This window comes from Euleptes europaea, chromosome 4, assembly GCF_029931775.1.
Source record: "Euleptes europaea isolate rEulEur1 chromosome 4, rEulEur1.hap1, whole genome shotgun sequence".
NCBI classification, from domain to species: domain Eukaryota; kingdom Metazoa; phylum Chordata; class Lepidosauria; order Squamata; family Sphaerodactylidae; genus Euleptes; species Euleptes europaea.
This window is the reverse complement of record NC_079315.1, coordinates 79,065,179-79,082,968: the sequence shown is the minus strand read 5'-3', so window position 1 is coordinate 79,082,968 and position 17,790 is coordinate 79,065,179. Positions and strand designations below refer to the sequence as shown.

The 17,790-nt window shown below is 41.7% G+C and overlaps 1 protein-coding gene across 1 annotated transcript in view; it reads left to right on the top strand.

The window, feature by feature from the left end:
* The first annotated feature begins 4,776 nt into the window (after positions 1-4,776).
* The window catches only part of RHOBTB3 (Rho related BTB domain containing 3), a 40,370-nt gene continuing 27,356 nt past the window's right edge, over positions 4,777-17,790 (top strand). Inside the window, exons 1-3 of the mRNA XM_056849006.1 lie at positions 4,777-4,859; positions 5,552-5,777; positions 11,640-11,832. Coding sequence (XP_056704984.1) covers positions 4,777-4,859; positions 5,552-5,777; positions 11,640-11,832 — 502 coding nt within the window. The remainder of the gene's footprint in view (positions 4,860-5,551; positions 5,778-11,639; positions 11,833-17,790) is intronic.

Below are 17,790 nucleotides of genomic sequence, written 5' to 3'. Positions count from 1 at the left end.
GGAGAAGAGAGCGGGCCGGGCGCCAACCGAAGCCCGCCGGCACGCGCTGCTTCGAATGGCGGCAAAACGGCCGAGGAAAGGGCGCCGGGGGGAGGGGAAGAGGCGCCCGAAGCCGGGGCGGCCAGGCCGCGCGACAGGCCGCCGCCATTCTGTGGGCGTCGGGCGGCTGGCAAGGGCCCCGGAGCCCCCCGCCTCGTTTTCGTGAGGCGGCATTGGGTGCGGGAGGGGCCGAGCGTTTGTTTCCGAGCCGTTAGGGCAACGGACGGGAGGTGGGAATCGTATCACCCGATCTCCTGAGGGCTTGGAAGCGGAGCAGGGTCGGCAGTTGGAGGGGGGGGGGCTCCGAGGAGGACCCTGCAGAGGAAGGCGGCGGCAAACCGCCTCTTCTTGGCCGCTTGCCTCCGAAACCCCACCAGAGGTCGCTGTTAGCCGGCTGCGACTTGAAGGCGCTTTACAGAGACGGCTCACGTGTCGAAGTGGTGGAATTAGACTTCGCCTTTGCACGAATTGTTTCGCCCCCCCTACCTCCTCCAACTCTTGATAATCTTATTTTCTAATGGTGAAATCGGCCAGCTCCTCGGGTACTTAAAGCCCCAGAAGGTCGGACCTGAAGCAACGGGTTGAAATTGAATCAAAAGACTACAGTCCACAATAGCCATGCAGATTAGCCTTGGATTTCACACATTAACAGATCACTTCAGGATACAATGGTTCCATATTAACATACCACACCCTCATTAGCACATTATCTTCATACTTACAGGAAAATTGGTTCTTGTAGGTTATCCGGGCTGTGTAACTGTGGTCTTGGTATTTTCTTTCCTGACGTTTCGCCAGCAGCTGTGGCAGGCATCTTCAGAGGAGTAACACTGAAGGACAGTGTCTCTCAGTGTCAAGTGTGTAGGAAGAGTAATATATAGTCAAAAGGGGGTTGGGTTTGAGCTGAGTCATTGTCCTGCAAAGTATTAAAGGTAATGTTCAAATCATTGTTTAAAAAGTGTTTAAACCCACCAAGAAAATACAACAGATGCTACAATCAGCAAAAGACAAAAGAGACCCCCTCACTTCTGCAGGAGTATATCATATACCTTGCAGTTGTGGACAAGTTTACATCGGGACCACACAACGCAACATACAAACAAGGATAAAAGAATATGAAAGATACTGAAGACTTGGCCAACCTGAGAAATCAGCAGTGGTTGAAAATGGACTGACCCAAACAGGACACAGGGTCTTATTCCAAGACACTGAAAGACTGGACAATTCTACCAACTATTTTGTCAGATTACACAGAGAAGCCATTGAAATTCATAAACATCAGCACAACTTTAACAGAAAAGAAGAGAGTTTAAGAATGAATAAGGCTTGGCTTCCTGTCCTGAAAACCTCCAGACTAACAAAGACTACAGTCCACAAAAGCCATGCAGATTAGCCTTGGATTTCACACATTAACAGATCACTTCAGGATACAATGGTTCCATATTAACATACCACACCCTCATTAGCACATTATCTTCATACTTACAGGACAATGATTAGCACATTACCTTTGATACTTTTTGCAGGACAATGATTCAGCTCAACCCCCCCTTTCTGACTATATATTACTCTTCCTACACACTTGACACTGAGAGACACTGTCCTTCAGTGTTACTCCTCTGAAGATGCCGGCCACAGCTGCTGGCGAAACGTCAGGAAAGAAAATACCAAGACCACGGTCACACAGCCCGGATAACCTACAAGAACCAATGAACTCTGACCGTGAAAGCCTTCGACAATATTTTGAATCAAAAGAGTTTCCGTCTAGACATTAGGAAGGATTTTCTAACAGTTAGAGCGGTTCCTCAGTGGAACAAACAGGCTTCCTCGGGAGGTGGTGAGCTCTCCTTCCCTGGAGGTTTTTAAGAGGAGGTTAGATGGCCATCTGTCAGCAATGCTGATTCCGTGACCTTAGGCAGATGATGAGAGGGAGGGCATCTTGGCCATCTTCTGGGCACTGGGTGTGTATGGGGGGAGGTAGTTGTGAATTTCCTGCGTTGTGCAGGGGGTTGAACTAGATGACCCCTGGTGGTCCCTTCCAACTCTATGATTCTGTGGTGACTGTAGCTGTGAATGGGCAAGACAGATCTTTCTACAAACCCGAAACGTGTCCCCAAAAACCCTGGGAAATGATAAAAGGAGGGCGTGTAACTTTAAGCAACAGATTACCTCAGTGGCTGTTGCTAGGCAACCATAGACTCCAGGCTTCAGTTTCTGTGAGTAAAAGGCAGGGGGATGGGCAGGGCTTTATTCCAGGCCTCTTTTGGCCTTTGAGCGAGGACTCACTGGGGGCAGGCATGTAGGGTTGCCAGCTCCAGGTTGGGAAATTCCTGGAGATTTTGTGGTGAAGTCTGGGGAGGGCAGGGTTTGGGGAGGGAAGTAGCCTCAGTAGGGTGTATAAATCAGCTGAATATAATGCCATAGAGTCCACCCTCTCAACCAGTCTTTTTTTCCAAGGGGACAGGGCTCTGTCATCTGGAGTTCAATTCTATCTGGGAGATCTTAAGGTCCCACCTGGAGATTGGCAACCATAGGCCTGGAAACAGCCTCTGGGTGACTTGATACCACCCGATTTGCATGACTTAACTTGGCCTGGCTGCTTGCTGCTGGTCGACAGCAGACACCCTATGAAAGCTAGTGTGGTGTAGCGGTTAGAGCTTGAGAGTAAGGTTTTGGTGAGTAAGATTCAAATCCTCATCTTGCTGTGGAAGCCCAGGTGATTTTGGCCAGTTACATCGTAACCTATATCACAGGGTTGTTGTGTGAATAAAAAGGAGGACAGGAAAATAATGTGAGCTGCTTTGGTCCCTACTGTGGAGAAGTGGGGTATAAAGAAGTAATTAAATAATAAATATAGCAGAATATAGGAGGTAGATAAAAGGTAGGTTGGAGAATGGCTGTAAAGGAAAGAATGAGGCGGGGAAAGGGGAGAGGATATGGAGGGTTTTTTTGTGGTTTGCGTGCTGAACTGCAGCATTCTTTCTCTGAGCTTTCCTTACATTGCTATTTTCCATTTGTTGTCCTTCAGTGGTTTCTTCGTTGTCTTTTCTATATTTTCTAAAATCAGATCAAAGCTGGTTTGAGAAAGCATGGAACAATTACAAGAAAAACATGGAAAAACAACAAATGAACAACAAATAATTTCCCCTATAGTTGTCTCTTTTACATAGAAAAGCACATATTAAATTTATTCTATGTGACAGATGGTTATGAGTTAGTTTTAAAATATACTGTAGTCTTTAAAATGTTTGCTTATGTTCAGTTTAGAATTCCTTTCAACAAAATGTATATTTTTTTTAAAAGAAACTAACAAATTAAAAATAAAAGTCTACTAAAAAACATTGGTTCTTATTCATTTTGGTGTACATGCTCAGGGACATCATATTAAGTATCAAGTTGTATACCTGCCTGGCCTCTGATGCACACATGGTTGTTTTCAAGAGGAGGAGGGAACAAGAGATTTAAATAGATTGTAATGCATTACCTGAACTGAGATCTCAAGTACTGTGCATTTTTTCGTTAAAAATATATTATCCTTTGGGTACTGTGCATTCTGCCTTTTCAGAATCATAGTTAACATGGTTTTTTAAGGAGCTAGCAGGCTTTTCCATACAAGTTATCTCCCCTAACAGCAGGTTTCCCTTCTCCTTAATTAAAACATGGTGTTTTTGCTCCAAAGTTTTTTAAAATTATTGGTAGTTGGGCGATTGGTATGCTGTACCAATAACTATAGTGGTATCTAGATATCTAATTCTCAACTGTGTCCCCTTCCTGCGGATACCTAAATCTGCAGATAGGGGCACACACCCCCCCAACAGGTTTTTCTGCAGACTTGGGGGACCCCATAGATTTGCAGAAAAAATCTGGAAAAAAACCACAAAAAACCTGGCATGGCTTCGGGCAAGGGGGAAGGCTTCCCTTGCTTGCTCGCCCACCCTTCCAGGCATGCTCGCCTGGAGTGGCTTTAGGCGGGCGGGCAAGGCCTTCCCACACACACACACATACAGCCCCACTCTTGCCAGTTCGCCTGGAGCCACTGAGTGGGGGGAGATGGCAGGCAGGAGGGGAAAACTTGGGGCAAATCTCTGTGCAGAAACACTGTTGCCACTGCAAATGTGTTTGCATTTGCAAAGGCAATTAGAGCAGAATGGAGAATTGTCCCCATGCAGGAGCAACCAGGGTGTGGTTATCAAGTTATGAAGCAGAATCAGTATAGTGCCATCATACTAATAAGGAGATCACATATTGCCCTGCGTAAATAGCTCGCTATACACAAATTTAAAATGAATCAGAACTTGATTATGTATTACAGAACTTCAGATACTACTTGGGTGTGGAATTTTTGTACTCTTCCTTCATCACTACAGTTCTTAAGGAATTTTTATATAGAATTATCTCCTGTCTCTCTGCATACACATACACATTCAGTAGACGTATTAATATTTCTGGTCAAAATAGATATATGAAATCTGTTTTTAAAGTATAATGAACATTATACAAACTTACAGAAAGAAACCATTTTGAATGGAGACCACAAAGTACAAGTTTTGTCACACGTAAAATTTTTATTTTAAAAAGCATTTTACATTCAAATGTAGGATGTGATTTAACCTGTATGTAAATAGTCAGACTACAATATGTAGAAGCTAAAGGGTTTTTTACAAAGTTATTTTAAAAAATCTGTTGTGCGAGTGAAAGGTCTGAAATGTTTGAATTGGGGTCATTTCTTTCTAGAGCATGGATGCTTCTGATGCCTTAGGGCTGTCTGTCTTCCCGCATTTGGAAGCAACTGCAAATGGATTGGCTGCCAGTGAGCTCATGTATTTATGTATATTTTTCAGGCTAGTAGCAGCAGCAGCAGCCGCACAAATGTACCACGTAGGCTCCTTCAGTTGGGTAAGATGCTGCCGCTGCTCCAAAACTGCTTTGCTTCTCTCTTCTTTGACCTGACCATATTCTGTAGGCTCTGCAGAAATGTTGAGAGTCTCTCTTCTTGTTGCGGGTGTTAATACCCTTTGTTGGTAGGGTTTACTGACGTCACGAGGCAATGGCTGAGCCTGAAACGGGTAGCTGCTGAGTTTATATGCCGATTTCACCTTCACCAGCAGCAGTATGCTGTTGTCACAGAGCTAACCCTCCTTTTGGTTTGCAGACGCTGGATTACTGAATAGGATGTTGCCGGAAACAACCCAGGGCCACTGAGTATGCGACAAGAGAGAGAGAGAGAATGAAACAGCCTCAGGAAACGGAGGAAGAAGGAACCAAACAGACTTCGGATTTATAATGCAAGCAGCTTTTGTGGGACCCCTAGCCACCTGGTTCTCCTCCTTTTGGATTTAAGATGTATGTGGTTCGTTATTTATTCCTTAATTGTTTAATGCCTGGCAAAAAAAAGTGCCCCTTAAAAAATAAGTACTGTAAGGTTTTTAGCCTGCTCTGAAAAGATAATTCTCATATTTTGTCAGAATAGATGCTCGCTAACAGTAAATTAAAACAGCTTATTTATTTATAGGTCCGTTCACATTGTAGCATTTGGAAATGAAAGAGGTGGATGTTCTGAGGATGATCAGCAGAACAGTCTGATCTGGACCTACCTTGGGAGAAGCTCTCTTGTTTCAGAGACTGACAGCAGTTTGTTGCTGAACTCTGCCAACTATCTTAGAAATCCTTCGTTCACCGAATATCAAGCTTGTGTGTTCGGAAATGTCAGATTGGTGGTGCATGACTGTCCTCTCTGGGTAAGAAACTGTAACACAAAACTAATAGACCAATCTTAAATGTATTTGCTCAGAGCAAAACTGCAATGAGTTCCGTGGGGCTTACTTTCTAGTAAGTATACTTATGATTGTAGCCCTAGTCTTATTAAACCCAGTTTTATATAAATGTTGTTAAAGTACAGAACCAGTAGAAAAAAGAAATGGAAGCAATGCATACTACACAAATTAATTTCAGTTGGTAAATCAAACTGTCTTAGAAAAGCTTGAAAAGTTCAACAGAAAAAGGACCATCATGTTGTTCCTCTGTGTTTTCAGAACAAAAAACATTTTTGAGGACTGAAAATCTATTTCTGTCTGCAAATAGCTGGAACTATGAAATATAACGTGGCTTTACAGTGATAAATCATAGTTTGAAGTTAAGCTAATTTTCTGTGAGGCTTTCAACTTTGAAGATGATTGACATGTACTTGTAAGAAAGTTATATCCTCTGTTGCTTCTTTTTTTGTAATATGTTGACTGAGAGCCAAAATGGCTCTTACTAGGGTTTTTAGAATGTAGAAACAGGTTCAGCTATCAGAGCCAGATCTGTAACTTTTTTGGTAAGAACTTGGACAAACAAGCTGTGTAAATTTTTCTGAGATCTAGTGGAAAATTCTGTTTATTCTTATTTCATAATATGTAATGGGATTATTATTTTTTATGCAGACCATTCCCTTCAAATATGCATAGATGTTCTGTCGCACTGGTCTTCAGCTGATGGGTTGTGACCCACAAGGGAGACACCCTGACATAATGGGGGTTATACCAACAGCATCACCCCCTCCCTTTCATGTGCGTTAAAAGGAGAAAGATAGGTTGGGGGAGTTTAAAATGTCAAAACAAGTCAGAATTTCAAAGTGGGTCCCAAGTTGGTGGCTGTAGTTCATATAGGTTCCGAGACTACAAGTGTTGGTAGGATCTAGGTAAGTGAGGCATTGCGCATTTTGGAGTTGTCTCTGATCATACAAGATGTAACACGTTTTTAGCAGAAATCTGTCCCTTGACTATGGGGAGTACTTTTTGGATCTTTCCTCAAAAGGGATTGCAATTGTAAGTGGCATATATTTCCATCTCCATGTAAAGGTAGGTACTAATGGGGTTAATCTCATTGCCATAGTCTTTTTCACATATCAGGAGTGCTCTGAAGAACAGAACTATAAAGTCTCTGAATAGAGAACAGGGGAATAAAGAAAAATAGGAAAAGGGTAACTGAAATGGCAGGGCATTTATACTACTCAAAGTGTTGTGGGAAAGGGAACGAGGGATGGGTTGCTCATCACATGATGCCACAAGCATAATTTGATAGGGAAATTGTAATCCCATGACATTACAGTGATAGCTGCAGTTGCCAAAATAGCATTTTCCCAGCAATTGCACGGAAAGTGCAGTTTTTTAAGAACTGCACAGAAGATTGGAAAATGCTATTTGGATCCCTGTGTGCACTTGCCATGTACAAAACCAACTTTATCTAGAAAGGTTATATTCAACTGTGCATCTTACGTAGGTAATACTGTAGATCTGGTAGGTTTAGCAAGTCACTACTCCGTTTACATCTTTCAAGTTGGGGACATGTTCAAGATTTCCTTTAAAGAAAATTCTGGGGGGGCATGCAATCTGCAATGACTATCATTTCCTGGATACATATTCACCATCACAACTACAAACATGAAGTAGACCTCGCGACATGAAATGTGTATAGTCTGAATACAGAAGGATTGTTAAAGTTAACAACTAATATTCTGTGCTAAGCAATTATAAGTACATGTGCTAAGATTACTGACTATATATTATCTACGTAAGCAAACATAGCCATAATTGGCAGTCAGCATTACTGATTCAAATGGCCCTCCATTTTTTATACTATATATTATCTGCGTAAGCAAACATAGCCATAATTGGCAGTCAGCATTACTGATTCAAATGGCCCTCCAATTTTTATCTGGAACGTGCAATCCATCATCAAGTCAACCTACTTCCTCTCTTTACTATTCGTATAGGAAAGTTTTACTGTGTGCACTAGTTGTTATATTTATATTTTGTTATATTTTATATTTTGTGCACAAGTGGCAGGGCCACAAGGAGTTGAAAGAGGGAGACATTATTTGTGGGGGCCCACGCCACCCTTCAAACCCTTCCCGGTCCAGGATTGTCTAAGGGACTTGAGCCGGCTGACTTCTCATTTTTCTTAGCACTGGTTATTAGCTGTTCAACCTTTCTGTGCTCCTAGAACCTATTTTGTCCTCACCTAGGTAGTCTGGTGATTTTTGGTTGTTTGTTTACAAAGTTTCTGCATATGTGAGAAGTCCCCTAGATACATAGCAACTCTTCCCTTGTCTGTTGGTGTCCCTGTTGTGCTGCTTCTGCAAATGACATGAGGTCCATCCTCTTTACTATTAGATAAAATAGCAGACTCTTGGCTCATAAGGAATTTGGAAATCTACATTTCTCTAAAATTTCCCCCACCAGTATTTTCTCACAGGCTTGAGCAGGTTCTCCCTGCTTCCCCTGACCTCTTATATCTTTAACTGGCACTCAGCTGCCCTCAACATCCTGTTCCCTCTGGAGCATTTTTGATGCTAATCATGCTTTAAAAAAAGATTCCCCTCCCTTTGGGTTAATTTATCAAGTCATTTTTCTGCATACCTGGAGAGTCCCCCAATATCAAGAGCTGTGGGTGGTCCAGTTTTGTTGCGTACATCATCTGCATGGAGTAGGGTTGCCAACCTCCAGGTACTAGCTGGAGATCTCCTGCTATTACAACTCATCTCCAGCTGACAGAGATCAGTTGACCTGGAGAAAATGGCTTCTTTGGCAATTGGACTCTATGGCATTGAAGTTCCTCCCCTCCCCAAACCCCGCCCTCCTCAGGCTCCGCCCCAAAAACCTCCCGCTGGTGGTGAAGATGGACCTGGCAACCCTAGCGTGGAGGCAACCAGTTTACTACTAGATACAGTGATACATGATTTCTAGGATCCAATTATTTGACTAACAGTACAATCCTATAAGAGATACTCCGGTCTAAGTCCATCAATATTATTGGGCTTAGACTGGAGTATCTCTGCATAGGATTGCAGTGTAAGAGCACTTCCAGATTATAACTTTCTCCAGGGAACATGATTTGCAAGGCAGATATCGACTGTGATGATTGCCATGCAATTCACTAGTAGTGCAAGGGAAGTAAAAGGATTTGCATTGCGAAGATCAGTGTCAGAAACTCTTTAAATATGATGTACCGGGACAACATGTTAAGATTGTTGCACTTGGAGGAAGTCTGTGAATTCAAACACTGTCACTTTCTAAGGTCTTTAACACATGGCCGTTTTATCCCCCATTTCTCCCAAATCCCAGAATCCCAGAAGTAAGCACGCACGCACAGCTGTCACCCGGCTCCTGGTTCACCCCTCCCATTTCCGGGACTTCTGCAGGTTTTCCAAGTCCTGCATTGTTCTGATTTAAATGGAAGGAGCAAAGCAGGCAAACGGGGGGTTTGCTGGTGCGTTTCTGAACACTGGTAAACTCCCCGCCGGGAGAAGCTACCGCCCGGCCCTGGCAGCAGCAGTGGTGGTAGCTCCTTCACCCCCTGACCCGTGCCTCTCTCCTCTGCCCCCTCCCAACCAGCAAGTGTTTCACCCCACCTCACAGCCTGCAGCCTGCAGGCTGGAGCCCCACAGTCACAGGCAAAGCAGTGGTGGCAGCTCCTTCTGGTGTCAACGCTGCGCACTTCCAGCTGTCTCCAACCTGCGAACTTTGCTGGGTCGAGGTATGCGGTGGCTAGAGATGTGCAGTATTGATGCCGGAAGGAGCTGCCACTTCACCTCTGACGGTGGGGCTTTGGCCTGCAGGCTGCAGGAATTAATGAACATTTTTTTTAATTTAAAAAAATCTTTCATGTCCTGTTTTCTATGTATCCTTTTCAGTGTTCCAGTTGTCTCTTCAGTCCTTTACATTTCAATTTAATTTTCTGGTTTGTCCATCTTGTATTATTTCCCACATCTTTGAATGTTTTGAATTTATCCAGTTTTCTCCTTTACCTGATGTTGCTAAGAATGTTGGAGCGTCCAATGCTATCCTCAGATTTGGTGCACTATTCCTGAAGTCCTTCAGACTGGGACTTTACAAACTGAAAAAAGTGTAGGAAGGCTGCTTAATAATAGGCTAGAAAAGCTTTTCATCAACTGATAATTTTTCACTGCATAAGAAGCAAGGATATTGAAGTGACCTTTAATTGCCCTAGCAGCGAACTTTCCAGAATACCACAAGACAACAGTTGTAGTCTCATATTGCCATTGCTTGAAAGAATGAACAAGAGATTGCTATTCTGCAACCTTGTGCATTCAAAATCATATTATAAAAAACCAGAACAGAAGAACAAGGAACCACGTGCCAGTCTGACGGAGCACAGGAATGTGATTATAGTATGTTGGGAAAGTGTAGGCAGGAATAAATTGGAATATTAGTTAGCCATTGTTTCAGAGAAAAGTACTTCAAGAGCTCTTCTCGAATGTTATGGTTAGTTCGTGAATGATTAAAAGAAAGCTGGGGGTTGTGTTTAAAAATCAATAAATGCTCAATATATCAGAATTTGAACATTTTATTCCATTCTTCTGACTTGGGGCCATAGTCAGCCTTCCTTATTTGGTGGGACTTTGAAAAATGAATGGAAAAAAAAGAACCCTCTTACCAAGCCCAACTATCTATGTACATTTTATTGTCTGTGAATTGTTAGGGTTAGAAGTGTGTAAATTTAAAAAGAAGTTATTTTAAAGTTTAGGAGCTTTTCCCATGGGTAGTAAACATCTTTTAAAAACAAACTATAACTTCTTTAAGCTACCCCTTTACCTCTCCCTTTAAGCATTGTGCATGCTTATTCAATTAGCTAAAGGGAGGTTTTTCAGAATTACTTTAATATGATAAGAGGGATAATGATCTTGCAAGAACACCAGGAGGAGGATTCCTGGATCAGGTAAATGGAGTTGCGACCATTACCACTTTTGTGGTATATTCATTGACTTTCTAAAATCCTAAATGTTCTTATTCTAAAAACAAGTTCTCATTGTTTAATGCCATAAATTAAAAACACTGTTTTCCAAAAAAAATGGTTAGATGGGGTGAATTAATGCTTCAGAAGTGGAAGTGTGGATTCTGTACTCACCTTGATTATGACCTTGTTCTGACTGCTACTGCTGTTACTGAATGAACCAGAATTCAGTTGAATCACAGTTGTTATTGATGCAGTGTGCCCAACACATACCATTCTTAGGTGAAATTGTAAGCAATGCTAATACCTTTCAATTGTACTTTTTCCTGTATTTTAGATATTTCTTCTAAATGCTCGTGTTTTTATTTATTTTAGCACTGTATTTATGAACAATTTGTACTAATTAATTAGAAACAAAAGCATTTTGGTGCCTATATCTTTCTTATAAGTGACTTGTCAATAACTGCAGCAACTAGTAGTATTCAAAACTGGATAGAATTTTGTGATCGGTAAATCTGGGTTCCAATTGTAGAGCACATATTAACTCACTAGTGAATGTCGGACAGACGATTATGTTCCATATTCAGTTACCCGTCTGTAAAATGGGAATATTCATAACGTACAGAGTTGGTGCAAGGAAAAACGAGATGAAGCTTAGAAAATACTTTGAGTACTTATGATTTATTGAATTCTGATCACTTAAAAAAAGTGGCTAGAAACTGTTTACAACTCGCTTTCATATTATTAGTATTCTTTCAGTTCCTAATAAAACTAGATCTCAGAATCTTAACTTTGTATTAGTTTTGTGTGAAGGACTCTTGCTCCATAGACAATGGAATTTAGCTCCATCTTTTTGTTTTGTGTAGGATATTTTTGACAGTGACTGGTACACATCTCGGAACCTTATTGGAGAAGCAGATATCATTGTGATTAAATACTCTGTAAATGACAAGTCTTCATTTCAAGAAGTAAAGGATATTTATGCACCTCTGATTAAAAAAGCATTAAACCACTGCCCAATTCCAGTCATAATTTCTGCTGTTGGTGCAAGACAAAACGGTATGTGCTGGAGCATGTGTTAAACAGACAAATATTAGTGTGAAATTAAGTGTTGCATAAAACATGGGGGGAAAGATTTATGCTACTTGTCCAGTCATGATAAAATTGACATATCTGCAGATCCGATAAAATGTAATTCAGTGTATAGTCAGAAAACTGTCTGCTGTTGGTAAGCTACATTGCAATCAAGAGTCCTGTTCCAGAATTGTACATTTACATCCTATTTGGCTTGTATGCTTACCTTGTTATTGGGGCTAGGCCAGGAAATGCAGTTTCTAGTTGGTTTCAAAATTACATCCCTTACAATGCAATCCTTACACCTTCTAAGTCCACTGAAGTCAATGGGTGTAACTCTGCTTAGGATAATATATTGTTAATACATTCATGTTCTGTAGATGTCATTAATTGGTATTGATAGCACAACAGGAATACTGCCAATGAGGCAAAATACTCCTTACCACTTTGGAAAAAAACATGTCTTAGAGATTATGCAGTCAAAAGATATCATTTTAATTGTATCTATGATCTACATATATTTTTCTAGATAGGAAGATTTTAAATCTGTGGTAGTACCAATCAATAATAATGTCAGTCAGTATAAATGTTGATACTAAACATGTCAACAGTGTGATGTGGTAGCTAAAAAGGCAAATTCGATTTTGTGCTGTATCAACAAAAGTATAGTGTCCAGATCACACAAAATGATGGTATCACTTTGCTCTGGCTAGACTTCACCTGGAGTATTGCATTCAGTTTTGGACACCACAGTTTAAGAAGGATGTAGACAAGCTGGAACGTGTCCAATGGAGGGCAACCAAGATGATGAGGTGTCTGGAGACCAAGTGCAATGAGGAAAGGTTGAAGGAGCTGGGTATTGTCGAAGACAGAACAGTCCAAAACTTGACAACAAACGGATTATCTTCAATCTGACAGACCGACAACTCTTACCTGAAGAAACTTCCATCTTAGCTAAGGGAGGAAACTTTGCAGTCACTCCCACCCAAATTCCAGTGGAAGACATCATTGCAAATGTAGAATCTGCCATTCGTAATCTACCTGAAGAAGATGCTGAGGAAATAAGAGGAGAGACAGCAAGAATTCTACGAAAAGCAAAGCCCCCTGCTAGCAATATAACACGCAAGGAGAGAAACGCCATCAAGACCCTCAATGGAGATCCAGAAATCATTATTCTACCAGCTGACAAAGGCAATGCCACAGTGATCATGAAAACAGAAGAATACAAAAAGAAGATTGAGGAACTTCTGGACCCTGCCACATACAAAAAACTAAAACGAGATCCAACTTGCAAAATTACCAGGAAAACTAGCATTCTGATCAAGAATTCCACTCTTCATCCCGACACACACAGAAAACTATGCAAGACTGAAGCACAACCACCACGATTATATGGACTACCTAAAATTCATAAGGATTCCGTTCCACTCCGACCCATCGTGAGTGCCATTGGTTCCCCAACATATGAATTAGCTAGATATTTGACCACCCTCCTACAGGACCACATTGGAAAAACCACTTCTTAAATCAAAGATTCAACTCACTTCATCAACAAAATCAGTCCGTTAAGACTCAATCCAAAGGATATATTAATCAGTTTTGATGTTGTATCCCTCTTTACCAAGGTTCCGGTTAAAGACACAATCTCATTGATTAACCAGATTTTTCCAGAAGATATAACAGCCTTATTTCACCATTGTTTGACAACAAGTTATTTCCTATGGGATCAAGAATTTTATGAACAGATTGATGGAGTAGCTATGGGAAATCCACTCAGTCCAGTAATAGCAAACTTTTACATGGAATATTTTGAAAAGACAGCATTAGAATCAGCACCTTACAAACCTACAGTCTGGTTCAGGTTCGTAGATGATACATTTACCATTTGGAGCCATGGTGAAGAAAAATTAATGGACTTTCTAAACCATCTTAATAATATCCATCCAAACATTCAGTTTACCATGGAAAAGGAAATTGAGGGTAAACTCCCATTTCTTGATACCCTTGTCATCCGTAAATCAAACCTTCAGTTAGGTCACAAGGTCTACCGGAAACCAACTCACACAGATCACTACTTACCCAAAAACTCCAACCACCACCCCCGACAGAAAAGAGGAATAATCAAAACATTAATGGACCGTGCAAGACGGATCTGTGAACCACAGTTTCTCAAGGAAGAAACTAACCATCTAAATCACGCACTGCTAGCAAACGGCTACTCCAAGAATGAAATCAGAAGGGCCATTGAACCAAACAAAAATCAGAAAACTCAAGAAAAACAGTCTCCCATAGGAAAGGTATTCTTGCCATTTATTAAAGGAGTCACTGATAGGATGGAGAAACTTTTGAAAAAACATAACCTACAAACAGTGTTTAAACCCACCAAGAAAATACAACAAATGCTACGATCAGCAAAAGACAAAAGAGACCCCCTCACCTCTGCAGGAGTATATCGTATACCTTGCAGCTGTGGAGAAGTTTACATCGGGACCACAAAACGCAGCATACAAACAAGGATAAAAGAACATGAAAGATACTGCAGACTTGGCCAACCTGAGAAATCAGCAGTGGCTGTACATGGACTGACACAAACAGGACACAGGGTCTTATTCCAAGACACTGAAAGACTGGACAATTCTACCAACTATTTTGTCAGATTGCACAGAGAAGCCATTGAAATTCATAAACATCAGCACAACTTTAACAGAAAAGAGGAGAGTTTAAGAATGAATAAGGCTTGGCTTCCTGCCCTGAAAAACCTCCAGACAAAGACATCATTCAACAATAGCCATACAGATTAGTTTTGGATTACACACATTAACAGATCACTTCAGGATACAATGGTTCCATATTAACATACCATACCCTCATTAGCACATTATCTTGATACTTACAGGACAATACTTTTGCAGGACAATACTCAGCTCAAACCCAACCCCTTTCTGACTATATGTTACTCTTCCTACACCCTTGACACTGAGAGACACTGTCCTTCAGTGTTACTACTCTGAAGATGCCTGCCACAGTTGCTGGTGAAACGTCAGGAAAGAAAATTCCAAGACCACGGTTACACAGCCCGGATAACCTACAAGAACCAATGAGCTGGGTATGTTTAGCCTGGAGAGGAGATGACTGAGAGGTGATATGATAACCATCTTCAAGTACTTGAAGGGCTGTCATATAGAGGATAGTGTGGAGTTGTTTTCTGTTGCCCCAGAAGGTCAGACCAGAACCAGCGAGTTGAAATTAAATCACAAGAATTTTTTGCTAAACATTGGGAAGAACTAACAGAGCAGTTCCTCAGTGGAACAGGTTTCCTCGGGAGGTGATGGGCTCTCCTTCTTTGGAGGTTTTTAAGCAGAGGCTAGATAGCCATCTGACAGCAATGCTGATTCTGTGAACCAAGGCAGATCATGAGAGGGAGGGCAGGAAGGGTTGTGTCAGTGCTTGGCTCTTGTGGCCCGTTCTTACGTGCCCAGGGTAATGCCATTCACCATTCTAGGGTCAGGAAGCAACTTTCCTCCAGGCCAGATTGGCCAGGGATCCTGGAGGTTTTTTTGCCACTGGGTGTGTGTGTGTGTGTGTGTGGAGGGGGAAGGTAGTAATGAATTTCCTGCATTGTGCAGGGGGTTGGGCTAGATGGCCTTAGAGGTCCTTTCCAACTCAATGTTTCTGTGATTCTAAATGTGAAAAATAAAGGACAAGTAAAACTGAAAAAAACTATCTCACTACAATGATATAATATTTTTGATCATCTATTCACTCATAACAAATATCCATAGAGAGTCAACTAAATTATTCAAGATTCTAATCTGTCAGCTGAATAAAGGTGAAAAAACATATTTCTAAAATGCTAACATTATTTTAACTGCTCTTTTCATAGTACCAATTCTGGATGAATTTTACAATATAATATTACCCTGCCTTGCAAGGCATAACATGCTGTACTACTTGGGGTGCCAACCTCCAGATGGGGCCTGGATATCTCCCAGAATTGCAACTGATCTTCAGACTACAGAGATCAGTTCTTCTGGAGAAAATGGCTGCTTTGGAGGGAGAACTGTATGGCATTATTCCTTGCCGAGATCCTTCCTCTCCCTAAACCCTGTCTTCTCCAGGCTCAACCCCAAATCTCCAGGAATTGCTCAAACTGAATTTGGTAACATTCTGTTGATACATTACAACCAAAAGAGCTCAAGGGGCCCCTGGAAAAGCCTTTCCCCCAGTCAGCCCTGCACGCAGAAGTTGAAGCCACACACTTTCCCATGTTGATGGCTCAGCTGTTCGTTTCTGCTGTGCGGCCTTTTGGGAATCAGCACAGATTGAGGGACTCTACACATTACCATAGCAGCTATGATTGGGAGCTGCTTTTCTATGTGCTGTTTCTATGCAATTTAGGGGGAAATTTAAATGATGAGGGGAAGAGCCAATCACTTGTCTTTCCCATGAAATGTGGCGGTCAGGTCATGTAAACCTTATTTCAGCTTCATGGGATCAGCTTATGGAAAAGCAGCTTCCACAAGGCTGGGGTAACATTTTAAAAGGCTTTTGACTTGCTTGTAATGAAGTGAATAGCATGTTGTGCTTCACTATGGAAACACTTGTTTATACACCGTCTCAGTTTTGTAGCTCCCACTTTACAGGTTGTTGTTGGGGTAAAATATTGGTCTGAGCTATAAAAGGGATGAAAGAATGCTTGTGATACTCTGAAACAATGTGGACATGCAATGATTTTCCACATCTCTACCTCTTGGTGATGTGTACAAAAGGTCTCGTGTAACCATCATTTCCCTTAATTAAAGACCAAAGTTATGACTTCATAACACTGCTACTGTATCCCACACTTCTGACAGCTGAGGAACACTGCTGTTCTGAAGGAAAATTGCAGCCATACCTGGAACCATTTACTTTTAATGCATGTGGGAATAAAGTTTCACTGTCTGAGGAACCCATGGCTTCTAATACTGCAAGAACCAAAAATCTAGGCAGATAATTTTGCTGCCTCTCTAACGTGACTGATTAGATGACCTAGTCACATATGCAACAAAATTATCCAGCCCCAACAGATTGGAAAGATGCAAGACTATAGCTTTGAATTATTCAGAGATGTTTTGTGCAGCTTCCTTTATAGGAGCGCCTGTGGCTCAGTGGTAAAGCATCTGCTTGGCACGCAGAAGGTCCCAGGTTCAGTCCCTGGCATCTCCAGTTGAAGGGACTAGGCAAGTAGGTGATGTGAAAGACCTCTGCCTGAGACCCTGGAGAGCCTCTGTGGTTCTGAGTAGACAATACTGACTTTGATGGACCTTGGAGCTGACTTAAGTCAGATTCAGTATAAGGCAGCTTCATGTGTTCTTGTGAGGCTACTTTGGACTCACAGGAAAATTAAATGTTTTGAACACTTTACTCTTTAAAAGTTCTCTGGTATGTCCCAGCACATACTTTTGGAATTTTTCTATCTTACCACTCATGGAATGCAGAGCTTCCCCATTTTCCTCTCTGTTCCTGCAGCCCCTTTTGAAACTTGCAAAGATAATTGACAGGGTAATGGAACCTGCCCAGAAGAATAGGCACATCGGTTGGAGGGGGTGAATGGACAAGGGGATGAAATTGCTCTGCCTTCCTCTTCTACAAGCATAGCTCTGCTGAAGAAAGGGGTCACTTTCATACCTTGTTCCTCTTCACTCCACCCTCCCCAACCTGCACAGCAGTTCTTCCTCATGGATCTCATCCCCACAGATTTCATTTCCTTATCTCTCCTCAGTTTAGCTTTCCCAACCTGTGTGGCAGTTCCTCTGCTCAGAGTCCATGACCCGTGGAATGATCTTTCTGGGGGTTGGGAATGGACTGCGGGAACAGAGGAATATAGGAAAACTTCTGTGAGTGGACTGTTGGATATAAGCCATTGAGCTATGCATGGTTATTATTGTTGTTTAATGAGCTTGT